Source organism: Sus scrofa, chromosome 9, assembly GCF_000003025.6.
Source record: "Sus scrofa isolate TJ Tabasco breed Duroc chromosome 9, Sscrofa11.1, whole genome shotgun sequence".
NCBI classification, from domain to species: Eukaryota; Metazoa; Chordata; class Mammalia; order Artiodactyla; family Suidae; genus Sus; species Sus scrofa.
Genome location: NC_010451.4, coordinates 25,856,260 through 25,873,276, shown reverse-complemented (window position 1 = coordinate 25,873,276; position 17,017 = coordinate 25,856,260). Strand labels below are relative to the sequence as shown.

The window sequence follows — 17,017 nt, the reverse complement described above, 5'->3', positions numbered from 1 at the left end:
TCTTTTATGGTAAGATCAATAAAATGTAGAGGTTGAAAGGAAAGACTACCTTATGAACTGAAGTACTTTTGCTTTAAATCATCTTTATATCTGACAAGTTCTTCTTCTAGAATCATAAAATCCACCTTTCAAAAAATGCTAAGTATATCAATTTAAAAGCTATCTTAAAAGTTATCTCAAGGCTTTTAATACCCTCTCACAAGCTAGTCTGTTCAGTTAGCTTTTCCTCAGGCCCTATTCCAAGGCTTCTGTCTACTTTGCCAGGAGGGCGGGACCCCACTGCTTTGTTGGGGAGCAGAATTCTACCCAACTTGAGCGGGTTGAGCCTTCAGTCAACTCTCTGCACAGTTTAGAGAGTTGTCTGACTGTACATCCAATCCTGGCCCTCCATGGAACTTACAACCTTCCTTGGGTGACAGTATAAAGTCCTCGGCATGCAACAGGATCCCTTCACAAACTATGCATTTACCCGCTTCCAGCCGTGACTTAACGCTCCCTTCTATGACCTACTCCTTACTTCCTGGCCTACACCTGTTCAGCCGCTATGATTTTCTTCTAACAGAGCAAGACTGTGGCACAAAAACTTACTCAACTAATGTTTTGCTTCTAGATAACTATTCATTCCTTGACAAGGGATCCTATGGAGTGGTTATAACAAATCTCACTTTGTGCTTTTTTTGTATTATAAACTTTGAATTTGTTGACTAGATTTGAAGCATTGTTAATGATTAATATTTGTGACTAAACCAAAACCTTTCCAGTACATAACTTTTAAAGCCATATATTCACTTTTAGATATGAACTGTATATGGAGATAAAACTCCATTTATTCTACAACGGATTGGCCATTAAAATTAGTTGTATTAATAGCCCTGCAAGAATTCCCTCAGTGGTTAAGAATCTGGCATTGTCGCTGCAACGGCAGAGGTTTGGTCCCTGGCCCAGGAACTTCCGCATGCTACAGGCATGGCTGAAAAAGAAAAAAAAAAAAAGTAGCCCTGGAAACCACTGCTCTAAGTTGGCTTGTAAATTATCCTCTTACTTCAAAACTCTAACTTTTAAAAACTTTTAAAACATTTAATACCTCTTCACCAAATTCAATTACATCTCATTCATTATTTTTTTAAAAGTGTTGAATAACTTTTTTTTTATTGGAAAGCAAATCTTTGGAATATCTAAAATGCTTCACATTTTAAGTGGATAAACATGAAAAATTTCTTATCACTTCTGAAAGGGGTGAAAAACAACAAAAACTGAGTTATTTCCAAGTGAATAAAAGGTTATTTAATAAGTATGATATACATTTTCCTTAGTTAAAAGCAAAAAGTGGCAAAAGTTTAGACAACAGACCTTAAAATTGTGTGGAACATTATGTTTGCATACCTTTTACCTACAAGTTTTGTCCTTTCTAAGAGAGTTTAATAAGACCAATGCATTAGCCATTGATATGTAAATATGACTATATTTTCTGGTTATTTTATGCCTAATAAACACATATAGCCTTTACTATTTGACTTCATTGAGCTGTGCTGTGAGGGATGGAAAGGATATTTCATTTTTCACTCGCTAAAATGAGTCGACATGTGCCTTACGGTTCTCCACTCGTGAGTTCACAGTGTTCTTGCCTCTCAACACCTCTTTCCCCACAGTGGGTTCTGCATGGTAATAATTTATTCAGAACATTTGAAATGCTGTTCCTTTTAAAAATCAGGTTGCTGGAGAACACTAAAACCAGACAAGCCATTAAAACAAATGTAATGAAACTTCCAACAAATGAGACTGGCAGGACACAAGGCTTTGGAGCAGGAATAGTCGCCCCAACTCGTTATTGCGTCTCCTGCCTTCTCCTGGCAAGCTTTTTACCCTTTAGGCTGCCTTCTGTGCCCCTTACTGTCTTGCTTTTGTTAGGCACTTTTAACACATTCCCTCCTGCCCGAGAAAGAGAAAAGGGAGTGATCCGAAAAGTAAAATTCTCTTTAAAAATAGTACAAGGCAGAGTAACTATCTATTTCAATCACAATGCCTAGTGCCATCATCCAAGGCTTTCCAAGTTGTTCCCCACAGCAGGAACAGGAAACAAAGTTCAGTATCTAACAGGTGCTCCATACAGACCGTGGCTGATGGAGATGCACGGGAGGACCCCTTCCGACATTGGCAGGGGCCTGCTTTATCTTATAATGAGACAACGACACACAAGGGCTGACCATCCGACCCGTGGCGAAATGACTCCGGAGTAGCGAGGCGCTTTGTAAAGGGTTTACTCTGTTAGAAATTATATTCTTACCCCCGAATCAGGATTAGACCCCTCTGGACAGAGGTGCAGAGGTATTGGCCAGTAAGCACGGGCACGGTGCGGGAGAGAACCGGCCCCTGGCTGTGGCTCAGGACCTCTTCCAATCTCCTTACACTGCTTTTGGGCTGCTGCGACCACCGCCTCACCGCAGCCCCACCGGCAGTGTTTTGGGGTGCAACCAGCCTTCCCTCATTCCCTTCCTCAACCCCTGAAGAGGAGACGACCCCGCAGCACTTTTGAAGGGCTGCTGTTCCTTACATCCTCCCAACACACACAGAGCTGGCGAGGTGGAAAAGGGAGACAACTGTACCAGAGCCACGAGAAGGATGAACAGACATTTTTCTGGCCTGGCCCATGGATTTATGCGTTTATCTACCTGTAGACCAAGCCGCTGAGTTACAACGATGAGCCTGACATCACCCCTCCCCCACAGAACTTTTTTTTTTTTTTTTTTTTGGTCTTTTTGCTATTTCTAGGGCCGCTCCTGTGGCATATGGAGGTTCCCAGGCTAGGGGTCCAATCGGAGCTGTAGCCACCGGCCTACGCCAGAGCCACAGCAACGCAGGATCCGAGCCACGTCTGCAACCTACACCACAGCTCACGGCAACGCCGGATCGTTAACCCACTGAGCAAGGGCAGGGACCAAACCCGCAACCTCATGGTTCCTAGTCGGATTCGTTAACCACTGCGCCACGACGGGAACTCCCCAGAGAACTATTTTTTGAGGAAATGTCGGATTCAGCCATTTGTTTACCCACCAAAATATACTTTTTCGTTGTCGGAGAAGTATTAATATTATTATAAATACTAATAACTTTGTTAGTAATAGTAAAAATATCAATAATAATGGCTCACACTTATGGAAATATGTATGTCACATGGAACATGTTTTCTCATTTGATCCTCAGAAAACACCTATAATTATTATCTCTATTTGTCAGATGGGAAAACAAAGGTTAAGTGACTATCCCAAAGTTGTGAATATTAATTACATTGTATGAAAACAGCATGTAAGTCTTCGTGCCAAATACTATAAGCTATTCTAAGCAAAAGTTGTACTGAAGTTGCGACTAGACCTATTCACCATTTCTTGACACCATGGAGTATTAGTCTGATATCAAATAAGTTTGGGGAATCTTGCACGCCCTGCCCATTCTTAGAAACTCACAATGTAATTAGAATATTAATGGCTTTGAGAAATCCTGCAGAAAAGAAGCTGCTTCTTTTGTTGAATAATTTCAAAGTTTGGGAAAATGGTGTAACGCCTCCTGAGACTCCATAAGTATTTTATTAAAGCTGAAGAAGGAGTTCCCATCGTGGCTCAGTGGTTAATGAATCTGACTAGGAACCATGAGGTTGCAGGTTCGATCCCTGGCCTCGCTCAGTGGGTTAAGGATCTGGTATTGCCATGAGCTGTGGTGTAGGTTGCAGACGCGGCTCGGATCCCGCGTTGCTGTAGCTCTTGCGTAGGCTGGTGGCTACAGCTCTGCTTAGACCCCTAGCCTGGGAATCCCCATATGCCGTGGGTATGGCCCTAAAAAGTCAAAATACAAAAATAAATAAATAAAGCTGAAGAAATTAGTCAAATGTTATGGCTGATATATTTATTTAAATTTTGAACTAAGACATTTTAAAGAGCCTGGGGATAATGTGGGCAGCAGTTATTGATTTTCTGCATGCTTCTCTTTTCTCAGAGAAAACCTCTCCTACATACACATAGATTCTTTCCTATGAAATAACCAACAGTTCGTCACCATTGCTGGAGTGTCAATATAAAAAAAATATATATGCTAACTCAGATATGATATCTTCCTTTTTGACATAAAAAAAAATTATTTATTCATATATTTTGTCTTTTCTTTTTTTTTCCCCAGGGCTACACTCATGGCATATGGAGATTCCCAGGCTAGGGGGCAAAATGTAGCAGTAGCTGCTGGCCTACACCAGAGCCACATCTATGACCTACACCACAGCTCATGGCAATGCTGTATCCTTAACCCACGGATCAAGGCCAGGAATCGAAACTGCATCCTCATGGATACTAGTCAGATTTGTTTCCACTGAGCCACGATGGGAACTCCTATTCGTATATTTTGTGTGACACGTCAGGTTCTAAGAAGGGTCTGAAGTGATGAAAAATCGTTTTAACACTCTATGCATTTCATTGTTATATTTTGAAAGCTATAGACAACACAGAATTTCATATAAAACAGTGTATCTAAACTACTGAATTATCACCAAAACATAAGTTTTAAACTGAAGAGCAAGTGTATAAAATTAAAATTTGAATTGTGGCAAAACAAATTTCATTGAAATGTTTATACCTCATTTTCCCCCATGTCTTATTTGGCTTTGATAGGCATACCTTCCTCCTTCTTCATAGGTATTCTGATGAGCCCATGCTGATTTTCCAGTGGCATGAAGTTTTGCAAGATCATTTCGGAGCCTTTCATTCTCATATTCCAGTTTGTTAATAGATGTATGCCTTGAATGCTCCCTGTTAGAGAGGTCCATACTCTAGAGAATAAAATAAACTATCATTGAAAAAATTGCCGCTTACAATTGATGCATATTTTCTGTGTGTCTGGACACATGCTGCAAAGACACTTTCACTGGAATCAAGTGGCTGTGGCTCTACTCAGATAGCTCCAAATGGCTCTTCTCAACCGCACCTTCTCACAACACAGATCCTCAGTGACAGCTGCCACTGAACACATCACAATAAAAGTGATCAGGCACTACCGCCCACTGTCCACTACAGAAAAAGCTCACTTCATGCATTATTGTTCTCTGAATCTACAAGAACTGGCTTCATTTAAGAGTTTTTGTGTGGCTTCTAGTGTGGATTAATAATGGAAGCAGAATTAACATACCTTTCAATGTTAAAAGATTTTTTTTCTGATTAAAATAATACATGTCATTATAGAAAATCACATATCGACCCCCCACTGTTGGGTGATACAGCAAACTGTACTCTAAATCCACATAGACTGGGGTCTGATTTTGGACCACAGTATACCAATGATCTATACTACACAGTTTTGAGCAAAGCAGTGCCATGGTAAAGTTTTACTATCTGGTATGGGCAACCCACTTTTAATGTCTTCATAAAAGAATAAGAAACATTTAAATCACAAAATGAGAGGTTATGAGCAAGAATAAGATTTCTGATGCTGTTTTAATTAAACGCTATAAGAAGTTTCCGGGGGAAGAGTCTCAACTATTCTTCTCACAAAGTTTTAAAAAACAAGATATATTCCCACATGAAAACTCATGAAAATGCTTTAAATGACCCCACAAAGTCCTTTAAAGTGCTGTGATTTGAATATTCATGAATTCTGTAATTGCTGATTCAACAATAATTCTCTGCTTTCAGAAGGGAAATACTTTAGCACAAACAGCATAACATGAGTAAAATATCTTCTTAAAGCTCTAAATTTCTGTATTTAAAACCTCATAAGACTAGAGATGACTATGTCTTAAAACTTTCATTTTAAAGTTTCTAAATTTACAGCTTTGAGTGCCATTTCATCTGGGCTGGCATGCCATAAAGTCATTCAAAGATTTTTGACTAACTGCACATTTAAAATTATTCATGTACTATCATATTAGTATCAATACTGATAAGAAAGTAGACATATATACATATTAGGCATTAAAATGTTTACTTTTTTTTTTTTTTGCCACAATGGGAACTCCAGAAAGTTCTTACTTTTGAAGGAACAAAAAGCTCTAGAAGAGCAAACGTCCTCAAAACAATAAAGAAAGGGTTATACATCTATTGACCAAGGTATCTTTTGGGAAAGAAGGGTGTTTAAAGGTATTTCTCTGCTTGTTAGGTAGGCCCTTGTCTTTAGTACGGCTCAATTTTGCTCATTTGCATACATTAGTGCAGATGAAAGAATAATCTATAGTCTGCTTTAAAAGAGAAAGGTCTGGAGTTCTCTTCAGGGTCAGTGGTTGACAATCCCAACTAGGAACCATGAGGTTGTTGGTTTGAGCCCTGGCCTCACTCAGCGGGTTAAGGATCCGGTGTTGCTGTGACCTTTGGTGTAGGTGCAGAGGCGCTAGGATCAGCATTGCTGTGGCTGTGGCATAGGCCAGCAGCTGTAGCTCTGATTAGACCCCTAGCCTGGGTACCTCCACATGCCACGGGTGCAACCCTAAAAAAAAAAAAAAAAAAAAAAAAAAAAAAAAAGAGAGAGAGAGAGAGAGAGAGGTTTATTCTAAAATTAAAACATATCTTACAAAATTTGCTCCTCATAACAAGAATACTCATATGGGCAGATCTATTTGAAAAAGATCTTGGGAAAGAGTCAAACTTTTCCTCCTAAAAAGACATCTACTAGTCAAGATATATAATGCTTGATGGTCTGTTGCTCTGTTATAATTTTATTCAAAATTTTTGTATAAAATTAGATTTTATCTGTGACTCTGGCCTAGTGTTGGTTTAAAGTAATTATGAGTGATACTAATGATTAAAAAAAACTCACAATTTTCTAAATGTATCATAATTAGGTGTTGTGAGCATGATTTGAAAGAATTACACAGGTGATGTATTTACACAATTTGTATTTAAAAGCATCTTTCGGAGTTCCTGTCGTGGTACAGTGGTTAATGAATCTGACTAGGAACCATGCGGGTTTGATCCCTGGCCCCACTCAGTGGGTTAAGAATCTGGCATTGCCGGGAGCTGTAGTGTAGGCTGCAGACGCGGCTCAGATCCCGTGTTGCAGTGGCTGTGGTGTAGGCCGGCGGCTACAGCTCCAATTAGACCCCTCACCTGGGAACCTCCATATGCCTTGGGTGTGGCCCTAGAAAAGACAAAAAGAAAAAAAGACCAAAAAAAAAAAAAAAAGGCATTTTTTATTTTCCTTTGACAACTTTTTTTTTTGGCTTTCTAATTTCATGTTTCTCCTTAGTACTTTTCTATATCCTCTGTTAGATGGTTATCATGTGAAAATAGGTACTGGTTAAACTTAACCTCTGTATTGTTGATGGGTTATTTTATAGGCCCGTTACCTCAATTTCTTATTTTCCCAATTTTGGGGTTTCATAGTTTTTCTTGAAATGGCAAAAAACTCCTGCTGCCTGTTTACTTGAACACACTAGCTAGAGGCCAGCCAGGTTACTCAACTGTCTGGATGGTACTGATGTGCTCTTTCCCCCCTTAGATTCATGTGTATTCTACAATGAGGGTTAGGCTAACCAAGTATTTCTACAGAAGGACTGGCTCTAATCATGTTTTAAGGTTAGTGTATTACTGTTTACGTAAATGGATATTTTAGATGATTCTGACATTAATTTTTTATGCAGTTATTTTACTGAGCAAACTTAATAGATATCGAAAAACAAATTAGTCTTAAAAATTACAATAAATTCTGAGTTCTATTCAACCTAATTTTTATGCCAGGAAGGTTTAAGAAAATTTGACAAATATAGGTCTAAGTAAATATGAAATCATAAGAAAAAACTATCATGATAAACTTGACTCTTCGTTACCTAAGAGCAAAATCAAGATAAAGCTCTTACTTTTCTCCATACAGTACAGTTCTTACACAAATCCAAGGAAAACATCTTTTTCAAAGCAGAAAAGCGCTTTCTAGTTCTGCTCCTATTCTAAGTACCTCACTGAGACCTGAGAAAAACTTACCTGCACCATTGGAAAATTCTCCAGGCAAAATGGGAATTGCCACAGGCCTAGGCACACAGTGGGTAAGGACTGAGTGCTGGGCTTCTGTTCCTACCACTGAGTGGGTGTCATTTTTCAACCATTTTCCCCCCTAAGTATAAAGAGTCAGGGAGCTTCACAGGTAATTAAGCAGAAAAATTCTCAGAGCTCCAGTTATTAAGAAATGACCCACCTTTATATCAGTAATTCCACTTGTCTAGAAAGGAAAAAATAATTGTTATTTTAATATTATACAAATACTACAAAATTTAGAAGACCTAAAAATAATGATGTAAATATTATGTTTCTTCTTGCCCAAGGTAAATTTTCAGCACAAATTATTTAATTCTGTGTTTACTTACTCATTCCAATTATTTCAGAGAGAATTAACTAACCAATTATGGAATTTTAACAGATAACATGAGTTTCCTTCATGAAATCTTTAAACTAATAAGTGCTAAATAAGTGACATAATAGATTATAAAAGCTTAAAAAACCAAGAATCATACTGAACTCTTTCTATTATTATTATTCAGAAGACATTTGAGATTTTTCTCTTTGGGCAGTAGCTTGACTATTTTAATTATCAAAGTCAATTCCATATCTTCACATTAAAAAATGGGGAGCAATTATAAAGTCAACTTCTTAGATGAGGGCAGTGAGGCCAAGATGGCAGAGTAGGACCTGAACTCACAGTGTTCCAGGATCACATCAAAATTACAATTACCTACAGAGCAACTCATCTATGAGAACAACCTGAAGACCAGCGCAGAAGATTTTCTATGACTAAAGACAAAGAGAAGGAACCACAAGGAGATGCATAGAAGGAATGGAGACACAGTATAGTCAGGACCCACGCCCCTAGATCAGAAACTCTCAAACTACAAGAATATCACAATTGCAGAAGTCCTCCACAGGGAGCAAAGTATCTGAGCCCCACCTCAGGCTCCCCAGCCTGGAGGACCCATACCAGGAAGATGAGCCCATAGGATATCTGGCTTAGAAAACTAACAGGACTTATGTTTGAGAAAGCCAGAAGCATGTAGGGAACAAAGTCTCTACTTTTAAAGGGCACACACAGAATCTCTCATGCTCTGAGTCTCAGCACAGAGGCATTAGTTTGAAAGGAGCCTGGGTCAGATATACTTACTGATCGTGGAGAGCCTCCTGAAGAGGCAGGAGACAATTAGAACTCCCCTAGGGATGGAGATGCTAGTAGCAGCCATTCTTAGGAGCTCATTCTATTGCATGGACACCAGCGCTGGTAAGCACCATTTTGGAGCCCTCCCTCTAGCCTCTTAGTTCCAGGATTACCTGCCCACCAGCTGGTTGCATTAGTCCCAGGATTTCATGGGCCATATACAACCAGCTGTCCCAGGACCTGGACCCACCACCAGGGGGCTAGAACCAGTCCTGGGCTTCACAGGCCCCATGGTCAGCCATGCTGGGGCCCAGCCCCACCTACCTATGAACCAGCAGCCACTCCATGAGGCAGAGGCCAGCAGCCACTTTTGTAAGGAGCCAGCCATACCACACAGAAGGGCTCATGCAGCCCACATACAGGGCACCTCTGGTGAACAAAGGGGAGTGTGCTGCTGGGCCCACAGGCCACTTCAACACAATCAGGAGTAGTAACCAACCTGCCTCATATGAAGAAATAAAGCTGGAAAATTAGGCAAAATGAGGCAAAAGAGGATGGCCTGGCAGTTAAGAATTCAGTGTTGTTACTGTCATGGCTGAGGCTTAAGTTTGATCCTGGGTCCTGGAACTTGCAAATGCAATGGATGTGGAAAAAAAGAAGAGAAAAGAAAGAAAAGGATTTCAAGTTGGAAGGGAAGAAGTAAAACTATCACTGTCTGTAGATTGACATGAAACTATATATAAAATCCTCAAGATGCCACTCCAAAAAACTATTAGATGTAATAAATGAATTCAGTAAAGTTGCAGAATACAAAATTAATATACAGAAATCTCTTGCATTTCTATATACTAACAATGAACTATCAAAAAGAGAAATCAGGGAGTTCCCATCGTGGAGCAGTGGAAACGAATCTGACTAGGAACCATGGGGTTGTGGGTTTGATCCCTAGCCTGGCTCAGTGGGTTAAGGATCCGGCATTGCCATGAGCTGTGGTGTAGGTTGCAGACACAGCTTGGATCCTGCGTTGCTGTGGCTCTGGCATAGGCTGGCAGCTACAGCTCTGATTCAACCCCTAGCCTGGGAACCTCTATATGCCACAGGAGCAGCCCAAGAAATGGCAAAAAAAGACCAAAAAAAAAAAAAAAAAAAGAGAGAGAGAGAGAGAGAAATCAGAAAATAATCTCATTTACAATCACATTACAAAGAATAAAATACCTAGGAACAAATATACCTAAGGAGGTGAAAGACCTATCCCTGGAAAACTATAAGACACTGATGAAAGAAACTGAAGATGACAAAAACAAATGGAAAGATATATAGCCATATCCATAAGTTGGAAGAATATTGTTAAAATGACCATCCTCCTCAAGGCAATCTACAGATTCAATGCAATCTCTATCAAAAGATCAATTGTATTTTTCACAAAACTAGAAGAATTACTTCTAAAATTTGTTTGGAAACAAAAGAAACCTTGAATAACCAAAAAAAAAAAAAAAATCTCGAGAAAGGAGAATAAAGCTGGATGTATCATGTTCCTTTGGACAATACTACATAGCTATAGTAATCAAAAAAGTATGGTACTGGCACAAACACAGTACACTGATCAATGGAACAGACTAGAAAGCCCAGAAATAAATCCACACTATATGGTCAATTACCTGTAACAAAGGAAGCAAGAATATACAATGGAGAAAAGACAGCCGATTTCATAAACGGTGTTGGGTAACAGCTCCATGCAAAAGAGTCAAACTAGACTACTCTGTCACACCATGCACAAAAGAAACTCAACATGGATTAAAGTCTTAAATGCAAGACCTTAAACCAAAGAAGAAAACATAGGCAGTTTGTTCACTGACATCAGTCTTAGTAACATTTTTGGAAATGTCTCCTCAGGCAAGGAAAACAAAAGCAAAAATAAGCCAGTGTACCTGCATCAAATAAAAATCTTTGGCACAGGAAGGAAACTACTGACAAAATGAAAAGGCAGCATAATGAATGGGAGAAGATATTTGCAAATGATACATCTGATAATGGATTAGTATCCAAAATATATAGAGAACTCATATGACTCAACATAAAAAAAAAAAAACTGAATCAAAATGGATAGGAGATGTGAATAGACATTTTTTTTTTTTTTTTGTCTTTTTGCTATTTCTTTGGGCTGCTCGGCAGCATATGGAGGTTCCCAGGCTAGGGGTCGAATCGGAGCTGTAGCCACTGGCCTACGCCAGAGCCACAGCAACGCCCGATCCAAGCCGCATCTGCAACCTACACCATAGCTCATGGCAACGCCGGATCCCTAACCCACCGAGCAAGGGCAGGGACCGAACCCGCAACCTCATGGTTCCTAGTCGGATTTGTTAACCACTGCGCCACGACGGGAACTCCTGAATAGACATTTTTTTGACATAAAGATGGTCAAAAGACATGAAAAGATACTCAACATCACTAATCATGGAAATGCAAATCACACCCACAATGTGACCATCGGAATGTGACTGTTGGAAAGGCCATCATAAAAAGACAACAAATAACAAGTGCTGGTTAGAATGTGGAGAAAAGAGAACCCCTGTACACTATTGGTGGGACTATAAATTGGTAAAGCCAGTATGGAAAACAGTATGGAAGTTCCTAAAAAAATTAAAAATAGAAGTTCCTGCCGTGGCGCAACAGGATCAGTGGCATCTCTGGAGCACTGGCACACTGGTTCAACCCCTAGCCTGGCACAGTGGTTTAAGGATCCGGCATTGCTGGCTCAGATCTGATCCCTGACCTGGGAATTCCATGTGCTGCAGGACAGCCAGAAAAGAGGAAAAAAAATTAAAAATCGAACTACCAGAAGACCCAGCAATTCCAGATGAGTATATATCTAAAAGGAAATAAGTACTTTGAGGAGATACCTGCATTCCCATGTTCGCTGCAGCATTATTTACACAGTCAAGATATGGAAACAACCTAAGTGTCTCTCAATGGATGAATGGATAGAGAAAATTCCACACTGGAATATTATTAAGCCATAAAAAGAAGAAAATCTTGCCATTTGTGACAATACAGGTGAACCTGGAGGACATTATGCTAAGTGACATAATCCAGACAGAGAAAAACAAATACTAGATGATCACACATGGGAATTTTTTAAAAAGTCAAACTGATAGAAGCAGAGAATAGAATGGTGTTGCTGGGGCTGGCTGAGTGAGGGATGGAATGAGCAAAGGCTGAATTGAAGAATACAAACTTTGATTTAGAAGATGAAAATGTTCTGGGAATCTAATGTACAGCACAGTGACTGTATCTTACCCTTGGAATTTGCTGAGAGAGTAGCTCTTATGTGTTCTTAACACAAATACATAGACACACTCACACACACACAAATGATAACTGGAACGATGGCTGTGTTAAATAATTTGTGGTAATCTTTTCACAATGTACAGAAACATCAAATCATCACATTGTACAATATATATAATTTTACTTGTCAATTATACATCAATAAATCTGGGGAGGAAATAAAGTTTGAAGAAACCAATTTGAAAGTGGCTAACTTCATTAAAACTTGAGTGCTGGAGTTCCTGCTGTGGTGCAACAGAATCAGCCACATCTCTTGAGTGCTGGGATACAGGTTGGACCCCAGGCCGGGCACAGTGGATTAAGGATCCAGCATTGCCATGGCTGTGGCATAGGTTGCAACTGTGGCTCAGACCTGATCCCTGGCCTGGGAACTCTATATACCACAGGGCGGCCGAGGAGAAAAAACCTGAGTGCCAATTTCTCTGTAGGACACACATTTTCTAATATCCTTGTTTTGAGAAGTTGGCATCTTGCTGCATCTCCTCTGTACCATGTCTACTTCTAACCTTTTTCTCCTGAGCCAAGTGAGAGAGGCTCCTGTCAGGGAGAGGTGGAGAACTCCTTCCCTTTCTCAGAGCCAAGCAGGACCACCTAACCTACGAAGGGCTTGGCTGGGCTAATTAGTCCTCTTGGGTTTGCCTGGTCTCCCTGTTCTCAGAGAACTAAGCCCATTCTAATCCATGACTGGGAGAGTGTATTTGTAAAGAAATACATAGGAAAAGATTTCATAGCAAAATTGATGGGGTGCATCAAAAGCTATTTCCAGAGGAACCATATAGCTTTAAAAACTTTCACCATTAAAGAAAAAAAAATACAATTCAGAAATTCAGTATTTATCTTAAGAAATTAGACAAAGTATAATAAAATAAAATAGGAAGAGGAAATCTATAAAAGAAATAATGAAATTAGAAAGAATAATAATAAACGCAAAGTCAGTACTTCTGAGTACTAATAAAATAACCAATCCCATGTGCTAGACTTAACAAAAGAGAAAGAGCTAAAATACCTGAGCTTAGAAATAAGAAAGCAAAACAAATACTGAATACAGAATTGATGCAAAGAACTTTAGGATATTATTACCTTTGGAAACAAGGAAACATATTGGAATGGGTAAAGATTTTCTAGAAAAATAAAAATTACCAAAAACAACCTAAGAAGTGAAATTTGAATATTTCAAGTACCCTAAGACAGAACAAAAAGGTAGCTGAAGATCAACTTCACTGAAACTTCAGTATCCAGATGGTTTCACAGCTAAGTTCCTTCTAACATTTAAAGAACTGTAATTCCAATATTACTTAAACTATTCTAGACCATTCATAAATACAGAAAACTCCCAATTTACATTATAAAGCTAGCATAACTTTATAACAAGTAGAAAAAAGAGAACTATATACAAATCTCATTTATAGACACAAATTTTTTTTTTTTGGGGGGGACGCACTTGCAGCATATGGAGGTTCCCAGACTAGGGGCTGAATGGGAGCTGTAGCCTCTGGCCTATGCCACAGCAACACAGGATCCAAGCTGCATCTGCGACCTATACCACAGCTCACGGCAATGCTGGATCCTTAACCCACTGAGCGAGGCCAGGGATCGAACCTGCAACCTCATGGATGCTAGTCAGATTCATTTCCATTGAGCCACGACAAGAACTCCTATACACACAAATCTTAATTTCTAAATAAAATATTATCACATAGAATTCAGTAACAGATCAAAACTGTTAGAGTATTACTGTTATATGTTGAAGTCCTAAGCATTATTAATACTTCAGAATGTGATCTTATTTGGAAATAGGATATTTACAGAGATAATTAAGAAATAATGAGGTCATGAGGGTGGACCGTAATCCAATATGACAAGTATTCTATAAAAAGGGGAAATTTGGACATGGAGACAGACACACATGGAGGGAGGATGACACGAAGTAACAGGAAGAAGACAGCTAAGTCAAGACAGAGAGACGGGGAGAGAGAATGCCATGTGCGATGCATCTGCAAGCCGAGGATTGTCAAAGATTGCTGGCAAATCACCGGAGGCTATAAAGAGGCAAGATTTCCCCCCCACAGGTTTCTGAGGAAGCATGGCCTTGCTGACACCTTGATTTTGGACTTCTAGCATCAGAACCACACTATACTAAGTTCCTCTTGTTTTAAGCCACCCAGTTTATAGTACTTTGTTATGAGAGCCCTAGAAAATGATTACAATGACCTAGAAGATTTATTCCAGGAATGTAAGGGTGGATTGATATCAAGAAATCCATCAGTTATAGTCTATATGCATCAACTATTAATGGATAAAAACTATGTGACGTCATATACGCTAAAAAGGCATTTGATAAAATCAGCAGTAAATCTTAAAAACTCAAAGTAATTTGGAAATAGAAAGACATAATAAAGACCACATATCAAGAATATTATCCTAAACAGTAAAACTCTAAAATAATTTCATCTGAAATCAGAAATTAGACAAAATATGTCAACAATCACCATTATTAATATTCGCTTAGTAGTTTTAACAAATTCAATATGACAAAAATTACTGATATGAACAGTAGACGAGATAAAACTATTTTTATTGATACAATTGTGTATCTCAAAAAATAAGAACCTCTATAAAATGTGTACTAGAATTAAATGGTAATTTGCATTTTTTCTATATTAGCAGTAAGTTTTCAGATATGGAAAAAGGAAAATATTCTATTTACAACAGTGATAAGAATTATAAAATGCCTGAAAATAGATTTTAAAAGACACCACAGAATTTACACAAAGAAAATCATAAGGTCTCATTGAAGAGCATAAAATAAGATATGAAGAAATAGAGAGCCATGCCATATGCCATATTCTTGGATGGGAAAATTTACTATCATAAAAATGAGAATGGTTTCAAAATCAATAAACTTAATTCAGTTCCACACAGAATCCAACAGGAGATCATCAGGAGAAACTAGAATAGCCGAGCTTAACATTTATATAAAACTTAAATTGGATTCTTAGTTTATAATCACATGCAAAATTATAATTCAAATGGATTAAACTTAGATGAGAAATACAAAAATCTCTTGAAGAAACGCTAGAAAGTATATACACTGTCTAGGAGCTGGAAGAAATCACGTTACTCAAGGAAGGAACTGCAGAAGCTATAAACAAAATGATGTATACATTTGATAAGCGAAAGTTTAAAATTTTTGTATGGCAAAAATATTATAAATAAAATTAGAAACAGCAAATTTAGAAAAATTCTCTTATAAATTGACGAGAAAAAGACAACCCAAGGAAAATGAGCTTTTGCTCAAGAAAAATGAGCAAAAATATAACTAATTCATAATACAGTGCCAATAAATATGCAAGAATATGCTCACTGTTGTCACAGAAATGCAAATTAAGGTACTACTGAGAAATCACTTTACATCTACGAGACCAACAAAAATTTAAAAGAGCAATAATACCTATTGCTGGTAAGGATGAAAGAAAAAGGTACTCTCATACAGAAATGGAAGAAATATGATTTGACAAAGAGTTTTAAACAAAAACATATATTCTTTGAATCAGTAATTCTATTCTTAGGAAGCTATTCCAAGATGTATGTATAAGGCCGTTTCTCACAGTATTGTTCATTTGTGCAAAAATCTAGAAACAGAGTTCTTAATCATGAACAAGTTACAGCTGACCCTTGAACAACAGGAGTTTGAACTGTATGGGTCCACTTACTCATGGATTTTTTCCACTAAATATGTACTACAGTACTACACAATCTGCAGTTGGTTGAAACCTCAGGCATGGAGAAGGGACGACTATAAAATTATGCAGATTTCCAAATGCGCAGGGTCAGCACCCCTAACCCGCAAAATGTTCAAGGGACAACCGCAATTTTGAAAAATAGCTGAATAATTTTTGATACACTCATATCATGGAACATTATTAAGCCCTTACACAGAATCAACTAAGACCTAAAGCTATAAGGATCTGCAAAGGATATTGTTGAGTGAACAAAAACAAGACATAGAGAATGTGCAAAACATAATCCATTTTTTAAAAAAACTTAAAACCCCCAAATAGGTACATAATATAGACACACAAACACACACACACACACACACAAAGACACAAAATGGTACATGCTGAATAGTTAATGTGCTATCTGGTGAATGGGTTATGAGGTGGCTGGAGAAATGGAGGAAACGAAAAGACGAGAAGCAAGAAAAGAGAGAGACTGCACTGAAATCACTGGTATGTAAGTTATGATTCAATTTGTTAAAATGTATATATGTATATATTTTATATGAGTAAATATATATTTTTCTACAAAATTAAGAAAAATAAAAAGATGTTTCTCTACTAACTTATAAACATGTCCATGATATACAGCATATATTGTATATATAGTCAAAAGGCAGTCTGGAATATGCAAATATTACACATGTATCTCTGAAAAAGAACAGTCAGCTCACCCTTTCTAAGTGTGTGCATAAGCAAGGAAAAAGTTACAGAAGGCTAAACACTTGGCAGTGAATACCTCTGGAGCCAAACTGGGACTGGGGATAGGAGTGGGGGTAACTAGC

The 17,017-nt window shown here is 38.3% G+C and overlaps 1 protein-coding gene across 7 annotated transcripts in view; it reads right to left on the bottom strand.

Annotated features, from left to right (window-relative positions):
• DEUP1 (deuterosome assembly protein 1) overlaps positions 1-17,017 on the bottom strand; it is a 204,712-nt gene that overhangs the window by 19,829 nt on the left and 167,866 nt on the right. For 5 of the 7 annotated variants that reach the window (XM_021062630.1, XM_005667227.3, XM_021062632.1 and 2 more), the window contains 2 exons: positions 8,158-8,181; positions 4,659-4,810 (listed from right to left, as the gene is read on the bottom strand). In XM_021062630.1, coding sequence (XP_020918289.1) covers positions 4,659-4,810; positions 8,158-8,181 — 176 coding nt within the window. The remainder of the gene's footprint in view (positions 1-4,658; positions 4,811-8,157; positions 8,182-17,017) is intronic. The other 2 variants (XM_021062631.1, XM_021062635.1) reach the window with 1 other exon arrangement.